Genomic DNA, 19,490 nt, shown 5'->3' on the forward strand with positions numbered 1-19,490 from the left:
TGCATGAATATAGCCAAAGAACTGCTAGATTCTATTTCGTGATACCATTTTAAATTATTTATTTTTTAATTTCTGCCCAAGGACATGTTTATTGATTTTACAGAGAACGGAAGGGAAAGAGAGAGGGAGAGAAACACTGATATGAAGGAGAAACACTGCTTGGCTGCCTCTTGTATGTGCTCTGACCAGGATTCAAACCTGTGACACTCCAACCAACTGAGCTACACTGACCAGGGCATGCGATATCATTTTTAAGAAAAAGATTTTTTTTCTTCCTAGGTAGGTGGGCACCCTTTCTTAGCTAAAATGTATTTTGCATGAGTGGGCCTCCTAAATGAAAAGAAAACCCAGGCCTCTAACTAAAGGAAAACTGAGGCCTCTGACCAAGGGAGGGTGGAACCAAAAATCATTACCAATATGATACTTCACTTGCTAAGTAATTTTAAAATTATAAATTTATTTTAATACATTAAGTTTCCCCTAAAGTGATCTAGCTCTCAAATATTCTCTTCACACAAAATTCAAATTCCAAAGTACTTTGGAGTGTCTATAAGGTACTGGGCACTGCAGAGGAGCTCTAGAGATCATGATCTTATTTTTGAAGATGTGATAACTCTAAGACAGTATTATTACTAAATACCAAAGAGTGGTACAGTGATACTGGCACGTGGTATAAAAAAAGAACAGTTTTCATTGTAACTGCTTGTAAAAAATATAACTCTTCATTCCCAATTATGCAATACATAGTATCAAATTACAAAACTTTATGTAGCAAAAAAGGAACTACTTGGGGAGTATTTATTTTGGTCCTTGATTAAATGAATATAATAATATGAACTTATACAGCAGGTATTATTTTCTTTGTTAACATCTTATTTATAATTTGTTCTTAAGGACTTTTCTACTTGTAGTCTTCAAGGATTTAATTCTTTCTGTTTATAAATAGCTATTCTATTTTATATTATTTCTCATCAAATGATTAGTTTTATTAGAAACAGAATAATTTTTTCCTTTGCATATCCCATCAAATTAGTTCTACACTTAGCATCAGCCTTGAATATTTATGATGCTCCACCAGGCACACAGTGCTAGGAAATAGGGGAGACTAAGATGAAAAAACCAGTCCTGCCTCTTACCAGTTACATACTAAGTCCAAAGGGTGCACTTGGGGAAGTCTGTTTGGGAGAGGAAAGCAGGCTTCTCAAAGAAGTAGCACTGAGACTAAGGCATGAAGGATATACAGAAATTTCAGGTAAGATTTAAGGGCATGAAACTATTATATAATCAAGCAGCTCATACCACAGCATGTATACCATTTCATATATTTTTCTCTTCATTTAACAGACCATAGACTTTTTTTCGAAGTTATATTTTCTTCATTATTATTTTTATCCTTACCTGAGGGCATTTTGTTTTCTTCATTGCTTTTAGAGAGAGAGAGGAAGGGATACAGAAATATCAATGTGAGAAAGAAGCATCAATTGGTTGCCTCCCATACATGCCTGGACCAGGGATAGAACCTACAACCTAGGTATGTGCCCTGACTATTGGGAATTGAACCTGCAACCTTGTGATTGCGGAGGGGATAATGCTCCAACCAACTGACCCACACTGGCCAGGGCTCTTCATTACTATTTTAAAGGGCTTCAGGTTACACTGAGTGAGTATGTAATCATTTAAACTGATTCTTCTACTGAGGAGACATTCAGGTTGTTTCCTATTATTTAATATCATAGATATTTAATAATACAGGAAAAATTATATAGAATTGTGAGGGGCAAAACAAGATCAGCCATAAGATGATAATTATTAAAACAGCAGTAAGTTTATATAGGCTCATAATACTATTATTTCTACTTAGTTCTATAATAAAAGTAAAAACGTTAATTTACTTACAATTAATTTTTAATCCATTTTAAAATGTTTTTAAATAATGAATATATTCTGCAATTCACAGAATAAAACAAATCAAAACCTTATACATATATATTATATTTAGTTTTAAAAATAATTTTGCCCTGGCCACTTTGGCTTAGTTAGTTGGAGTGTTGTCTGGTAACCGAAAGGTTGTGGGTTCGATCCCGGGTACAGATGAGTAGAATCCCTGGTACCAGTCCAGAAACACATAATCCCCAGTCTGGGTGCATAGGATCCCCTGTCTAGGCACGTTCAGTAGGCAATCAATACATGCTTCTCTCTGGCATCAATGTTTCTTCCCCTTCCTCTCTCTCTAAAATAAATGAAAAAATGTCCTTGGTTGAGGATAAGAAATTATGATTTTCTGAACAAAATTAGATAATATGTAAACATATTTTCAAAAATACATTATATATAAACATATATCCTTTCATCAAACATTGTTAGTTAGTTAATGGTAGGCTCTATAGCAAAAAAAAAAAACCCCAGCTACTTTCATTTTCAGAACCTTTTTACCCAACAGAAGGTGTTACACTCAAATATAATGAAGACGATAGTTGCGCCACACTTCATAACATGTATAATTAAGTCAAATAAACATACATTAAAATTCATACTGCAATTATATGCTGACATTAGGATCCTTTGAATCTGAGTTTTTCATACTCAGTAACTATCAGTATGGTATAATGGAAAAGGTACACAGGTTCTGCCATTAACCCTAGGTTCAAATCTTTGCTCTGCCACTTAATAGGTGAGTAATCTGTTATGAGGTATTAATTTATAGGGCTATTTTGAGGATTAATGAGCTAATTAATGTAATGTACCTATCATATCCTGGCACATATCATGCATATGATAACTATTAACTCACTGCCTAGACAAAAAAAGAGGAAAATGTTACCATTAAATTACTTTATTTAAATAAAATGTGTTCATCAGCCCTGGCTGGTGTGGCTCAGTGGATTGAACGCTGGCCTGCAAATCAAAGGGTGGCCGGTTCAATTCCCAGCCAGGGCACATGCCTGGGTTGCAGGCCAAGTCCCCAGTAGGTGGTGCATGAGAGGCAACCACACATTGATGTTTCTCTCCTCTTTCTCTGAAAATAAATAAAATCTTTGAAAAAATCTGTTTATCAACAAATATTGCCATATTCAATAAAGCACGTGTTAATTAAAAAAGGCAAAACTGGATTCCAGAATTTTTCATATTTGCTTAACTTTGTACAAGATTAAAGACAACAAGATTCAAGCTAATTCCATGCACTTTACTTATTACAGGGTTACAATGGAGGTAGGTGGTCCTTTAGGATGAGGGCAGTGAAAACCACCAGTCTTTCAAGTAAACATAGAACATATGCAGATATAGACTTTTCATGGAGGGGACAGAGGAGGGCAGTGAGGGAAAGAAGAAATAGAATGAAAGCAAGAGATAATTTTTTTTATATTAGTGTCTGGTGGAATTTATAGTTTTATTGATAAAAGCACTAGTCATAATTGACAATCACTTATCTAAAATATTTTTTAGTATTCATCAAAGAAGGGAGAGGGAAAATGCAAGTAGGGACACAATTACATAAACTGTACTTCATTTGTTAATTGCAATTTAATACCATTATATAATAGTTCTAAAAAAAGTGTTTCTACAACTTAAAGAAAACTATCCTCAATGAAAGCTTAAAATGAACACCATGTTTGTGCAAGTCTAATAAATTGCACAATAAATTGCCTTATTTTTCTTTGTATGCACATTATATGCCTAGAATACTACTATGTAATAACGTTAGTAACAAATTTTTTCATGACTAAACAGTTAATAGCTGGCAGAGTGAGGTCTTTAAGCCCTAGTTTATGTGACTCCAGACCATCATGCTGTATTACTTGTCAGTACATAAAGGGCACTGAATATAGTCAAGATGAACTACATAAACAATACAATGAAGACATAATTTGTGATCATTCCATAAGCATTCAACGAATACTTTCTACTTCTATGTTTATTTCATGATTAAGTATATTGAAAAAACAACTTGGTCACAAAACTGAGGATCTAAAATATATGGTATTAAATGAGGTTTACTGTTGATTTACATGTAAAATTTTTAAAATAAAAACAAGAAAGCAGTAACATGATGCTTTAAACATACCCACCTGAGGTTCAAGTTGAATTTCAAATATAAACTTGCTATTTGTCTATTCTTTGCTTGATCTTGAAATAGTCACATCTTAGATATACAATATCTTGATTTATATATTCCATAAATACATGAAATAAGATAGATTAAAAATACCTCATTTATGATTATTAAGTAATGCAATTTATAAAAAACAAACATACAAGAAGTCTGGGAAAGGGAAAATATGTTAAAGGTGGTTGAAGGGTATATATTTCCAGTGATAACACGAAAAAGTTCTGAAGATGTAACGTACAGCATAATGCCTATAATTAATACTGTATTGTATATTTGGAAGTTGCTAACAATAAATTTTAAAAGTTCTCACCTCACACACATAACTATAACTATGTGAGGTGACAGATGAGTCAACTACTCTTACTTGTGGTAATCATTTTGCAATACATATATATATTTATACATTAAATCATTACTTTAAACTTATATAATATTTTATGTTAATTATGTTTTAAGGCTAGAAAAGAAAGGGAAAAAAAGCCATGTTTTATCTACTTTAAATGACAATGAACCAGTGAACTTGATTAGGTTTTCCAACTTTATAATGGTAAATACAAATGACATTTTTAAAAATTTAATCTTTATTGTATTTTTTTCCATTACCATTTGACTTTTTTTAATTTAAAGATTATAAGGCTGCAATGACATACAAAGTATGGTTCTGAACATTGCACCTTAAATAACTGGACGTGTGTACTATGATAACTCTTTCAGATTTCTATTTTTAAAGCTAATATTTACCAAGTGCTTATTTATTCTATGCCAACATAGAGTAAGATGCCAGCACATAAAATGTGCTTTGCTATCGTCATTCAGAGACAGGCTAGTGCATAAAACTGTTCTAAGCTATACTTCTTTTGTGATTTTTATTCATTAAGATTTTGTTTATTTTCAAATAGCATTAAAAAAATAAAAAGTTCATGTCATAAAACCAGGAAAATACAGAGATGGGTAAGGAAAAAAATCCACCCATAAAATAATAGCACCGCCCATGAGAATCGTTATTTGTAATTTATTTAAAGTATTACACTTGATTTTATTTAAATTTAACTAACTTAAAAATGACAAAGTGAACAGAATTTCTGAAGTTCAGATCTGTTCTCTTGGTTCTTCCATGGAAACTGTACTATGGCATTTCAGAAATTATGCTTATATTCCATGAGCAGCCCACATCCACGTCACATTTTAGCTTGCTTTACACAGTGGTGCAAAAAAAACAGGTTTACAGTAGTTGTGAGTACTCATAAGTTTATTCTTGTATTGTTATTTATTAATTACTGTATCATTTTCCATACTAACAACTGTAAACCTGCTTTTGCCCCACTCTATATATTTAGTCTGTGGTTTGTTCATATAGTTTATTTTCCCTAGAGTTTTTGCCTTTCCTCTTATCATATTTGACAATATGCCTTCGTATCATCAATGCCATGACACAGTGAACTTTCATAATCTAATTCATGTAATATACCTGTTATTTTCTCTTTTCTCAATTACATTTTCCACAAAGTTCTCTGACATTTTGTTCTAAAATGTGACAACTACTCATTGCCATTACTCTGGAAGTTTTCATTAAAATCCTGAGTTAATCTTCCTTCTAGACATTTTTGTGTCATGAAAAATATACTAGTTGAATTTTTTTTTTTCCAGGAAGAGAAGAGAAAGTATGTCCAAGATGTCCAAGGATGTTTTTGTTTAGCCCTTACACTTGAGTAATAGTTGGAAATGGCATTCTAGGTTCAGAGTAATTTTTCATAAAATGTTGTAGTTATAGTTCCACCAGTCTTCTAACCACATATTTAAGAATGAGGAATCTAATGACTTCTCGGCCTTTTGGCTAAGATCAAGTAAAGAGTAAGAAATCTAATGTGTCTCTTTTCTTTGGAGGTAACATGTCTCCTGATTCTGCGAGCTTGTAGGATTTAAAAAAATCTTTATCTTTGAAGTTGTGATGTATCTAGATGTGAGGTTATTTCCCCTTTTTTTAACATTCCCCTTTGATCGACAAACACAAGTCTTTCTTCAGTTAAGAATATTTTCTTCACATCATTTACTCTTTTTTGTAAGATGAGTACTATATTTCCTGGGTATGGTTTTATGTTTTTTAAAAATTATTCTTCTCATATTTCCAATATTTTTTAAAAAAATGTTTTCTATTTTGCCCCTCTCTTAGACCTCTCAGGTCTTCAGCAATGTCCAATGTACTCTTTAGTCTTGTACAGAATATTTACTTTCAGTAGTGATAAGTATTAATTCCAAGGACTTTCCTGCTGCAATTTTTCACAGTAGCCTTTTGTTGTTACGGTTAGTGGATCAACTGCCCACCAAGAACCTCCAAGAATACTGAGAATAACTTACCCTTCTGCTTCCTATATTATTTACACTCTCCAGGATCAATGGTTCTGTTTGTTCTTCTTGATTGACCCTTCTGATTTCATTCAGTTGGTTTTCCTCAAATCTCTGGATTTCTTTTCATATGAATAAAGGGAAAAACTTGTTTCTTCAGCATTTTTTGGAGAATCTTTTAAACAGGCATCCCCCTTGTGTGAGAAGGCTGTTCACAGTGATCTGTGGTTCTCTCTAATCTCAGCCTTTTGCTGGAGACTGCTCCCTGAACAAGCTCTTAGTTTCAGAGAGTCTCTGGGTTTCATTGGGATGAATATTTAACAATGGTTGCAGGCCTCTTTTCTATCTTAGGTAGTTCCTTTGCTCTGCAATAATTCACTAACCACAGCCAATATATTTAAGAATTATATAAGTACTATGTTTGTTACCTAGCCAAAGAAGTAACATTAGAGAAAGAAACCTGTATTTTACAAAATACATTATTACAGCTTTCATATCCCTAAACTGATTGAGAAATATAGCTTAGAGACAGGGAAATATAATATTAGATAATTTTATATAGTCTCCTCTAAACCTCCATTTCTATACCTCAATTTTTCTAAGTAAAGGTTAGGTATCTTAATTCTATTTTATAAGAGAAGAGTGGTTATACATCTATTTGGAAATAAGTATGCCATATTAAAACATTTTCACTGTACTTTTCTACATTACTAGATAAGAGAATTACAGTTTATTTATGGGTGAGCTGGGGAGGGAAGACAATATAATAAGTTGAAAATACTAAGCCTAAAAGGAAAATCTGCATAAAAAGAAGAATCAAGTACCACAGCACTCCATATACTCCCTCAATTAGTACACTGCCTTTTTACTAAAATGTCATTAACACAGAAACTGGTTCTATAAAGTATAAATTAATCAAGATATCTCCCCCTCTAGAAATACTGGTATCACTACAAAAATTTTGATGTCACTAAAGGAAACTGACAAAATCACCCAGTCTTAGCTATTCCATCATAAATACATATATTACATGGAGGTCCTTTTAATAACCATGACTAGATAAAACATTTTTCTGCAGACAGGATGATTATAGCTAAGGCCGAACTCATTTATATGTATGCATATATAATTAATATTTTTAATTCAAAGGTCTTTTTTAAGGGTTCTGCCCAAATATACCCTTTATAGTTTTAGTCTTAAATATTCAGCAATATCTCAACTACTGTAATTATGTGACAGACTCACTTTAAGTTGTTAGGCACTGGTAGATTCAATTTTTAAGGAAAATCATCAAGCTGACATATTTAAACAAAAAACCTACTAGTTTTTGTATTTGCAATACATATTTTGGGCAAATGCACTGGAAATTTCTTGACTACTATATTTACATGAATTTCAAAGACAGATATTTAGCAGACTACTATTTTATTTAACATAAAATTTAAAGACTTATAGTATATTAATTTGCAGACATCCAAAGAACATCTCAGCTTTAACCACAATTTCTGATTTATTTTTCTGATATATGAGCAAGTAAAAAATGTAGAACTATGTAATTTTCATAGGTAATGCTTAAGTGTGAATGCTTACAATATATGGTAATTTAGATATTCATAACTTCCTTCCCTTTTCCACTTAGCAAAATTTGACATAGACATTTTTCTTTGTAAAACACTCCACCTAGAATTAAAAATTCTTAAGCTTTAGAACTAGGTTGATATAATTAATCCACATAAAACACATGATAAAATCTAATTTAAAAGTACTGACTTTCAAATAAAGTGAATTTTAGAGGTTTTGTTCGTTTAAGATTCAGGTAAAAGTAGCTGGTGATAGTTAGAAAAATTAAAATTCATAAGTCTATGTAAAGTGCTTATGTCAAAAAGCAGAGGAGAAAAAGGAGAAAAAGCAGAGCATGCAACACTATACTGGAATTTCTGGTCATTAAATAAAAGAATATCTCATTTCCTACCTAAACTGTATGCTCAGCTCTCTGCACATAATGGATACTTAAGTGCCTTTTCATTTCTTCGAAGCACTGATACTGTAGGGATACGTGAAAAATAAAGTGCTGAACAGCAAAGATGGTGCTTGCTGCTACTCAACAAGTTCAGAAATAGATTTAATCAAACAGGTTGCTAAGAGCCCTGGCTAAATAAAATAAAGTTCTTGGGTAATAAATGAATTATAATTTTCCATACTAAGCCTAACCTGTTACCTAACATGTATACTGGAAATGACTTAGAAATGCCATTTGGAAAGCAAGAAGATAAAATATTCTTAACATGTTAAATGGAGTAATCTTTAATTATAGGTACACACTAATATACAAATTCCTTCCTCTAAAAAATGCTCTATCAAGTCTAAATTTCTAATGATCAAATATGATACAGATCTTAATACTCTAAAAACACCCTATGTAATTTCTTCCTGTAGTTTTTATACTTCTTAAATGATCTGCTCTAATATTTCTCACTCCTTATGGTTAAATTGTTCATACCACATAATCCATTTAGTATGAATTTTGGGTATATTTTTGTTTAAATAATTGGGTTTTTTTGATCTCTTAATTTATTAACTGCTATAATTCCATATATGCACACATCAACAATCATATTTCATAACTCCTAGAATATGAAACTGAGGAAATGAATTTTATAAATTACAGTATTTAGAATAATTACAATTTACTATTTTAATATTAAGAAAATAAGGCTTCAAAATACTGGTCATTTTGTGTATTTTATCACACAGAAATGCACTCAGTAAACAATAGTGGGTAACAATATATCACTGTCTTCTTAAAAAAGTTTCCTTATCTATTTTACAATGGACTCTAAAAGTAACTTGTCTATATTACAATAGAGCATATGAACATTTCCTTGCATAAGTTTCAGTATGCAAGTAAGGAAAATTTATAACAGCTGCTTAGTACACAAGGCCAGATTATTAGTAGTCAAAGTAAGATTAGAAAAATGTGAGTAATTCTGACAATGACTGGCATTTTCAAATCTGTTCACTGGAAACTGTTTAAGGAATCAAATAAGTGTCTGTAAACTTAGAATCTCTACTCTGTCAATTAATGAATGTCTGAAAGTACGGGAGGCCACTAAGTGACACAGTTACCCACATCTCTACTACCATAATTATGCTGTGTGAGCATGATGTGGCTCTTTGAATGACTGAGTTGTCAGCAAAATAGCAAGAAGCAATTATTTGTAACAAACACTATTATTGGATGGAATTTCTATATTATAGGAAAGTAATGTGGAACAAAACTATGGGAAAAGAGCAGAAGTCGGGGCAGGAAGACTCAAAAATAATGCAAATTTCAAAGTGCCACACATCTATACACAAATAATCTGTACTAACCAGAACATATATTCCTGCAACAATACCATAAATGTCTGATATGCATAACATAAAACTGCTACTCAGTGTGGTCAATGACCTGAGGCCAGTCTGCAAATTGTTTATTACTAATCTGTGATGAAATAAAGAGCTTGTACCAGAAATGGGAATCAATTATGTGACTAGCACATTGAGTTCAGCTGACCTTTTCTTTATAACAGCTGTACCTTTTTGATGAAGGAAGCAGTACATTTACATTCTAGCACAAGCTCCTTATCTTCAGAACCAGCAATAGCTTGTTGAACAGCTGCTGAGTAGCACTGTCATAAAGCAAAATGCCTAATGGAATAAATTACGTTTAAATGCTACATATATAACAGCCTTTTATTTACTCCAAATTTATTAAGTTCAGAAATTCATAGCATTGGTTATATATCCTCTAACTTTCCAACACTTAAAGTGCATCTGTCACATGGATGACATGATATACCAGATGGGTAACAATGCTATCAGGCTTTATACATATAAACATCTGTGGGCAGTTAATTCTCTATTAAATTTTAGTATCTTTTGAATTTAGATTGGATGGTGTTTGATAAAGTTAAGTCTACGAAGGACCTCATGTAAATTAAGCAATAAATTTGGGTATTTTCATCAGTCTTTTTCAGCAACTTCAAAATCTTTGTATGATACTTACTGATAATTTTTGCCTCATTCCTTGAAGGACTTTGCTCGAGCAATAATGCAGGCACTTTCACCATGTAGAAAATAAATATTCTGAAAAATCAATACATAGCTGATGAACACATGAAACAATAAAAATCAATGAAAATCAAAAAAGGTGCTAGAAGACGTGTTCCACTCTAATTCAACATGTCAGTATTCCATGCTAATTCAACATGTAAGTTCAAAGATATCTTTCTTCTTCCTTGGGAAAAATCTGCTGCAGCATAGCTAAAAGGAAGTTTTACAACAAAGCTGATTTCCACAGCTACTGTTTTCTGAAGAAACCAGAATCACAGATTTGTAGCCATAATAAATGGGAAATTAACATACCACATATAATTTCTTTTTTTCAAATCTTATAATCTTGCTTTCTTATGGAATCCAATGGAATTTCAGCTATTATAATCCTGACTTAACATAGCACAAAGACATTCAAATGACTTCCAGCTTGTAACTGGTAGATGGATTTATAAGTACTTTGAAAGTAGAAATGACAGGGGTTAGTACATGATTATGTTAATGTCTTTGTTTTCTTAATAGGCTGTATCCCTAGTGAGTAAGTAATGACTAATACATACGGGGTGCTCAAAAATAGTCAATAGATAACTGAGCTGAAGGAAAAGGAGGAAGAGGAATTTTGGATGACAACCCAGTATATGATATATGTGTAGCTGATTGATGTTACCGTTAGTTGAGAAGGAAAAAACAAGAGGAATTTAAATGGAGAAAAAAGAAGTTCCATTCAGGTACACTGATTTCTGTGGTAATTCTAAGTGGTAATAGCCAGAGAACAGCTAAACATATAGGTTTAAAGCTTAATAGAAAGGTTTGGAATAAAGAGGTATTTGGAAGGCTTCACCATATAAATGGTAGATTGAACTGTAAGTGTGGGTGGACTTTAATTGGAAGAATACGTGGAATGAGAAGAGGATCTAGAAAGTGAAATACTTGGAAAAACCAACACAGGGGAATATGGGAAGGAAATGAAGAAAAAATGAAGATGGGATTCTAGGAAACTGAGAAGAAACAACCTGGGAAGCTAAATAAAAACTAGAGAATTATGTCCCAGAAACACAGACAGAATAATTTTAAGAAGCTGGCCAACACTGTCAATTCTACAGAAAGACTGAAAATAGAGTTAAGGGATCTGGGGTTAGAAGATCACGTTAGACATAATAATGTTAGTAAACACAGATTCAGTAGAGTGCACTTTAAGTGCACTACAATGCATTTGAAGGTTAGTTGTAAAGGGAAGGGCATATGGGACTAAATAAACAGGGATGCAAGTTAAGAGAAGATTTTGCTGAGTCTTTTATATTTATGTGTACAGAAATGTTATCACATAACTGCGTCCCACTCCCTTCCCTTCACCCAAATCATCCTCTTCTCTGCTAATCACCCCCATCCCTACATATGCCTTAATAGTAGCTTAGTATACATGCTTCTAGATTTTCTCTATGCTTATAAAATTTTACACAAATATATGTACATATACGAACAAACATTGATTTTTAAAACACTGGTCATTTTATAAAAATGACATATTATGATTATTCATTTTGAGTTTTCTAACTCAACAATATCTGATGAAAATCCTTCCAAGTAACTGGTACAGCATTAGGTATTTGTTTCATAATTGTACAGCAGTACATGGTGTGGCTATATATCTTAATTTATGCAACCAAGCCCCTGTATGACTATATATTTATGCTTTTACCACTCCCAGAAGCGTGACTGCTAGATCCAGTGCATAATTATCTTCAAAAACGTTTTTATAATAAACTTTGAACTTACACATAAGTACACAGAATGTTATACTGAACCCCCATGTATCCATTACTCAGATCTAAGAGCCATCAATCTTTGGCCAATCCATACCCTCTATTCATCCTACTCCTGAATCATTTTGAAGCACATTCCATTCATATTATTTTATCTAGAAATATTTCAGTATATATCTTCAAAAGATGAGGGCTCTTGTATTTGGCTAGCTGTTGTCAGACTGTTTTTCAAAAAGACTGTAATTTTTTAAGTATACCACCAGAAGTTAAGTCACGTATTGAATACATACTTAATTTTTTTAGTCTTGTCTACTTTTTAAAGTTTGGTATGACTGTTATGGTGTTTTAATTTTTTTCCTACAGGTTCTTCTTTTCCATTTCCATATAGTTTATCTCTTGAAAAACCGAAGCCATTTGGATTTCCCCACAGTCTAGATTTTGCTTGGTTCAGTTCTGCATGTTCCTCTGACCTTGGTATTTCCTAAAAATGCCAGCTGGATCCTGAGGACTAAGAATGGTACTGTATTCTTCATTAAGAAACAGTCATTGCTTTTTTTTCCTCTCTCTTTTTAAAATTTAATGTTAGCAACTGTTGATGCTAAACTCTTACTAATGGGATTGCGAAATGGTCAATTTTTTTTTATCTGCATTAATCTTGTTAAAAACACTTCTCACCTATAATGAGGTTACCCAGTGATAGAATTCATATAAGAAAAGTAAGATAATTTACTTTCTCTCTCTTTTTTTGGTCTAATTTTTAAGATAAATTGATTCTCTGGTGATGGATTAATTAAAAATTATCACCATGTACTCAAATATTTAAAACATATTTAATGGGTTTCAAATCTTTAATTAATAATCTTATTGAAGCTCAAACTATGTCATCTTTGGCTAGGGGGAAACTGATCTAAGTTGTCTCCTAAGGCCATCTGACAAAACCTTTTACTAAGTCTATCATAGTTTTGTTGAAATCTGCAGTGACAAGATGTTCTAAGCTCATCCTCTATACTTCCTATCCCAGATTTAGATTCAGAATTTTTTCCTAAGAAGCCTTGGTTTTCTTTTAGTAGAAAATATATCAAGATTATAATCTGGGTACTAGGAATGATTATTGCTACTGTTTTGGTCATTGCTTTTAGATCTTTCAATAGACAAAGCAAGGCAATTTTATTTATTTGTATAGATTTTAAATTTTATTTGGAAATAATTTCAAACTCATAAAAATTAGAAAGATAAAAACTACTAAAACTATATATTCTTTATCCAGGTCATCTATTGTTAATGGTTTACTCTCTTGCTTTATCATTTGCTTTCTCTCTATATATACATTGTGTATATATTTTTTTCCTGAACTATGAGAGTAAATTACATCATCATGGCTTTTTACCCCTATGTATATCAGTATTTCCTAAGAGATAAGGATATTTTCTTGTCACCACAGTACAGCTGTCAACCTCAAAATTTACAATGATACAACATTAATTTACTGTCCATATTCCTTGTCATTAATAATGTTTTTCCCCCTCCAGTGCAGGAACCAGTCAAGGAGCAGGTATTGCCTTTAATTTATTATCTGTTTAGATAGTGTGGAACATTTCTACTGCCTTTATTGGTTTTTCATGACATTGGAATTTCTTAATCTTTCACTGCTTTTAGAAAGGAAAAAAAAAGAGCATTCTTTGTGATGATGCATTATCAGCCAGAATGCTACAAAAGTGATGTATTCTTTTTACGACATCATATCTAAAGGCACATGATGTGTATCTGTCTCTTCTTTGATGATGTTAATTTTGATCACAGTTCAGGTGCTGCTGAATTTCTCTACTACAGAACCTTTGGTTTTTATCCTTTCCTGTCTTGTAATGTGAAAAGGCAATGTAAATATCCTGTTCTTCATCAAAAAATTCTCCCTAGACTTCTTAGCTATTAGTGATAATCTTTATTTACCAAGGAGGGTGTAAATGATTAAGTAGGGGCAGGAACTGACTAAGAAGGGGAAGTATAAGAAACTTTCTGGATCAAAAGTGATAATCTGTATCTTGATAAAGCTGAATTATACAGGTCTATAAATTTCCCAAAACTCATAGAATGTTTTATTAAAGAAGTATTAATTTCCCAAATATAAATATTACCTAAAAAGTCACACACAGAAACTGAATGTAGTTAATAAAATCCATGCTTAAGTACTCAGAGAGGTCTGCAAATTATTTTGAGATGCATCAAAAAAATACAATGGATTAGAGGGTAGATAGACATAATAAAGGAAATATCTGGCCAGGATGGAGGTTTAGGTGGATACACTGTGCCTCTTTGCACAACCAAAAGAAGGACAACAAAAAATTTAAAAATTAAAAAACAACCAGAATTGCCAGAAAATCGAACTGTATGGAAGTCTGACAACCAAGGAGTTAAAGAGAAACATTCATCCAGACTGGTAGGAGAGGAGGAGATGGGCAGCCAGGTGAAGAGGACTCACGGCAAGGCAGCTGATGGCAGACCCGGCGAGGCGGCAGCTGGCAGACTGGGCAGTCCCACATTCACGTGAAGATAAACCGGGAGAACAACTGGGGAGCGAGACAGACAGCACAACCCAGGGCTCCAGAGTGGGGAAATAAAGCCTCAAAACCTCTGACTGAAAACATCTGTGGGGGTTGAGGCAGCAGTGGGACAAACTCCCAGCCTCACAGGAGAGTTTGTGGGAGCTACCCACAGCGTCCCAAAATGTACACAAACCCACCCACCTAGGAAGTAGCACCAAAAGGGCCCAATTTTATTGTGAGTAGCAGGGGAAGTGACTGAAAGCTGGCAGAGAGCGGAGCCAGCAGCACTGTTCCCTTTTGAACCTCTCCCCCACATAGTCACAACAAATCTCGTGTGTTGCCCCACTCTGGTGAACAGCTAAGGCTCCACCTCTTACCACATAACTGGCGCTCCAAGCCAAAAAAAAAGGCACAAATGAAAGAACTGATCAAAGCTCCAGAAAAAATACCCGTAAGCGACGAAGTGATAGCTAAACTATCAGATGCACAGTTCAAAACACTGGTAATCAAGATGCTCCAGGAACTCATTGGGTACCTCAACGGCATAAAAAAGACCCAGGTAGCAATAAAGGTTGCATTATGTGAAGTAAAGAAAAATCTACAGGGAACCAACAGTGACGGGAAGGAAACTAGGACTCAAATCAATGTTTTGGAACGGAAGGAAGAAAGAAACATTCAACCAAAACAGAATGAAGAAACAAGAATTCAAAAAAATGAGGAGAGGCTTAGGAACCTCCAGGACAACTTGAATGTTTGTCCAGGACAAACATTCCAACATCCAAATCAGAGGGGTGCCAGAAGGAGAAGAGCAGCAGCAAGAAATTGAAAACTTATTTGAACAAATAATGAAGGAGAGCTTCCCCAATCTGGCAAAGGAAATAGACTGCCAGGAAGTCCAGGAAGCTCAGAGAGTCCCAAAGAAGTTGACCCAAGGAGGAACACACCAAGGCACATCATCATTAAGTTACTCAAGATTAAAGATAAAGAGAGAATCCTAAAAGCAGCAAGAGAAAAGGACACAGTTATCTACAAAGGAGTGCCCATAAGACTCTCAGCTGATTTCTCAAAAGAAACCTTACAGACAAGAAGGGCCTGGAAAGAAGTATTCAAAGTCATGAAAGGCAAGGACCTACATCCAAGATTACTCTATCCAACAAAGCTATCATTTAGAATGGAAGGGCAGATAAAGTGCTTCCCAGATAAGGTCAAGTTAAAGGAGTTCATCATCACCAAGCCATTATTATGGGACTTATCTAAGAAAAAGATGATAAAAAAATATGAATAGTAAAATGACAACAAATTCACAGCTATTAACAACTGAACCTAAAAAAACCCTAAGCAAACTAGAAAAGGAACAGAATCACAGAAATGGAAATCACATGGAGGGCTATTAGTGGGGGTGAAGGAGGGGGAGAAAGGTAGAAAGAATTAAGTAGCATAAATGGTAGGTACAAAATAGACAGGGGGAGGTTAAGAACAGTATAGAAAATGTAGACGCCAAAGAACTTATATGTACGACCCATGGACACGAAAAAAAGGGGGGGATGCAGGTGGGGGGGGGTGTGCAGGGTGGATGGGAATAAAGGGGGGGAAATGGGACAACTGTATTAAAGAAAAGAAATACAGCAAAAAGTTAACAACTATATAATATAGCTGGCGGGTACAGGATATTCACTGTACAGTTCTTTGAACTTTGCAGTATGTTTGAATTCTCATAATAAAACATTGGGATTTTTCACTCCTGCATAACAAAGGACATCATCAGCAAAATAAAAAGGCAATCTGAATGGGAGAAAATATCTACAAATCATTTATTTATGCAGAGGGATTAATATCTAAAATATATAAAGAATTCACACAACTCTAACAGCAAACAAATAACTTAACTGAAAAATGTGCAGAGGATTTCAATGACTGAGAGGCAGAGAATTTCAGTAAGACATTTTTCCAAAGAGGACATACAGATGGCCAAAAAGGTACATGAAAAGATGCTCTACATCATTAATTGGAAATACAAATAAAAACTACAATCAGATATCATCTCACACTTGTTAGAATGGCTATTATCAGAAGGACAAGAAATAACAAGTGTTGGCAAGAATGTGGGGGGGAAAAAAAAAAAGAAACCTTGTGCATCGGGTCAGAATGTGACCTGGTACAGTCACTATGGAAAACAGCATAAAGGTTCCTCAAAAAATTAAAAACAAAACTATCGTATGATTCAGCAATTCCACTTTGGGTATTTACCTGAAGAAAACAAAAACTAACTTAAAAAGACAGAGCCCCCTCGTGCTCAGAACAACCTAAGTATCCACTGATGAATGAATAAAGATGTGGTATATATACACAATAGAACACTATTTAGTCAAATAAAAAATAAAATTCTGCCATTTGCAAGAGCATGGATAGAGCTAGAGGATATTATGCTAAGTGAAATAAATCAGACAGAGAAAGACAAATACTGTATAATCTAACTTGTATGTGAAATCTAAAAACAAAAACCAAGCTCACAGTAAAAGAGAACAGATTGCTAGAACTGAAGGTGGTGGGAAAAAATGGGTGAGGGCATCAAAGGTACAAACTTAAATATAAAATAAATATGTTATGGGAAAGTAATCTACAGCATGGTGACTACATTGCATATTTAAAGGATACTAAGAGAATAGATCTTATAAGTTCTTACTGTAAGAAAAAAATTTAACTATACATAATGATGGATATTAACTAGACTTACTGTGGTGATCATTTCACCACAGACCGGTAGGAGAGGCATATACAAATATGGAATCATTATATTATATACCAGAAGCAAATATAACCTTATATGTCAACTGTACCTCAATTAAGAAAAAAAAGTAGATTTTCTATACTATAGACCTTTTCTGCCTCAAAACTATAGTTGTTGTTCTATTGCCTTCTGGCCACCACTGAGATTAAATGAGTTATGGTTAAATTTTTATTCCCTTACATATAACACTATATTATTACTTAACTGTTTCTAGGAATTCTCTAAGATTTTTTGGAGACATAGTCCATTATAAGACTTATTAAAGTCTTTTCATTTGATTTTTATTTTAAACATGGTGAATCCTAAACTATACACAGAATATTCTCCTCAATACAAGGAAGTTTTTCTGTTATATTTCAAACTGTAAATGTCTTCTTTCTTTTTTTTTTCTTTAATTCTGACTACGCAAGAAGTTTTCTGAAATATTCTTTTGGTCCCTTCCTTTTAAAAATTGTGTTTGTAAAATTGTGCTCCTACCTTGCAACAATTACCAGAGTTCAAGCACCTAAATGACAAAAGTAAAAATGTAAAGATGATTCATTAATGCCAGGAAAAGACAGGAAGGGTTTGGTTAGTAGCTTTATAATTTATAAAAGCAAGCAAAAAAAAAAGAAAATAGAAGAGCAGTGGTGGTAGCTATTAATGGGGACAGGTTCTGCAATGGGCTTCAATGTAACATCAGCAATTTATAGGGAAAAAAATCATGAAAATAGGGCAATGGCACCATGACTCCATTTACACAGAGGACATAGTTACTAAACTCACCATTCTTACTAGATAGCTGTCATTATTCTAAGGTACTCAAACATTTTGTGTATTATGAAGTAGAAGTACAATGTTCTACTGAACATCATTGTCAAACAGCTGAATGTAAATGATCTGAAACGAACCTGTGTAACTTTCATCATCATCAGATAAAGGCACCTCTCTTTTTAGAAGTAGTTCCAACTCCTCTGTTTCTGCTACATCCACTGGACGCTCTCCGTGTTTATTAGCTTGAAATGGATTCCCACCATGACGAAGTAACAGTTTCACTATCTGCAACATTAAACAGTAGGAAGATTTAGTCCCTTCAGAGACTGCCTCATTTCAACCATTCTCTTGATAACAAATATTCTTCTGCCTCATCTACGATCTGCCACCATTCCTTACAGTGTCTCTTTTAAATCATGATTACTGTCTTCAAGTTCCATTTTCATTGTCCTTCCCCACCTGATGAACTTACCTACTACAAATAAATTTCCCCCTTGAAATTTAAGCTGGGCTATTTTAGCACTATACCTCATCAGTTTCTTCCCTTCCCATTATACATTCTAACAAATTATTTAATGAGAACCTATTAATAAGCACCGTTCCAAGTTCTGTAAATAAACCAATGAACAAGACTAGTATGTTTCTTGGCCTTGGAAAATGCATACAGTTGACCCTTGAGCAGTGTAGGAATTAGAGGTGCCAATGCCTTTTGCAGTTGACAATCCATGTATAAATTCAGAGTCCCCCAAAACTTGATTACTAATTACCCACTGTTGACCTTATGGATAACAGTCAATTAACACATACTTTGCATGTTATATACTATATTTTTACAATAAAGTAAGCTAGAGAAAAAAAATTTTATTCATAAAATCGTAAGGATCAGTCAAGACGGCAGCACAGGTAAATGCAGTACTTTCATCCTCTCACAACCACATCAAAATCACAACCACGCTACAGACCATCATTCAGAGCTGCTTAAAATCTAGCTAAATGGAAGTTCTACAACTTAGGATTTAAAGAAACCACACTGAGACTTGTAGAAGCGGAGATTCAGAATAGGCTGGTCCCACACCAACAGGTGGCAGATAAAAACTAAG

General features: G+C 33.6%; 1 protein-coding gene across 11 annotated transcripts in view; it reads right to left on the reverse strand.

The window, feature by feature from the left end:
* ANKRD12 (ankyrin repeat domain 12) overlaps positions 1 to 19,490 on the reverse strand; it is a 139,972-nt gene that overhangs the window by 26,644 nt on the left and 93,838 nt on the right. For 10 of the 11 annotated variants that reach the window (XM_045187702.2, XM_045187704.3, XM_024580247.4 and 7 more), the window contains one exon: positions 18,528 to 18,675. In XM_045187702.2, coding sequence (XP_045043637.2) covers positions 18,528 to 18,675 — 148 coding nt within the window. Of the gene's footprint in view, positions 1 to 10,499; positions 10,580 to 18,527; positions 18,676 to 19,490 lie in introns of those variants that run through there. The other variant, XM_024580248.3, reaches the window with a different exon arrangement.

This window comes from Desmodus rotundus, chromosome 10 (assembly GCF_022682495.2).
Source record: "Desmodus rotundus isolate HL8 chromosome 10, HLdesRot8A.1, whole genome shotgun sequence".
Classification (NCBI taxonomy): Eukaryota; Metazoa; Chordata; class Mammalia; order Chiroptera; family Phyllostomidae; genus Desmodus; species Desmodus rotundus.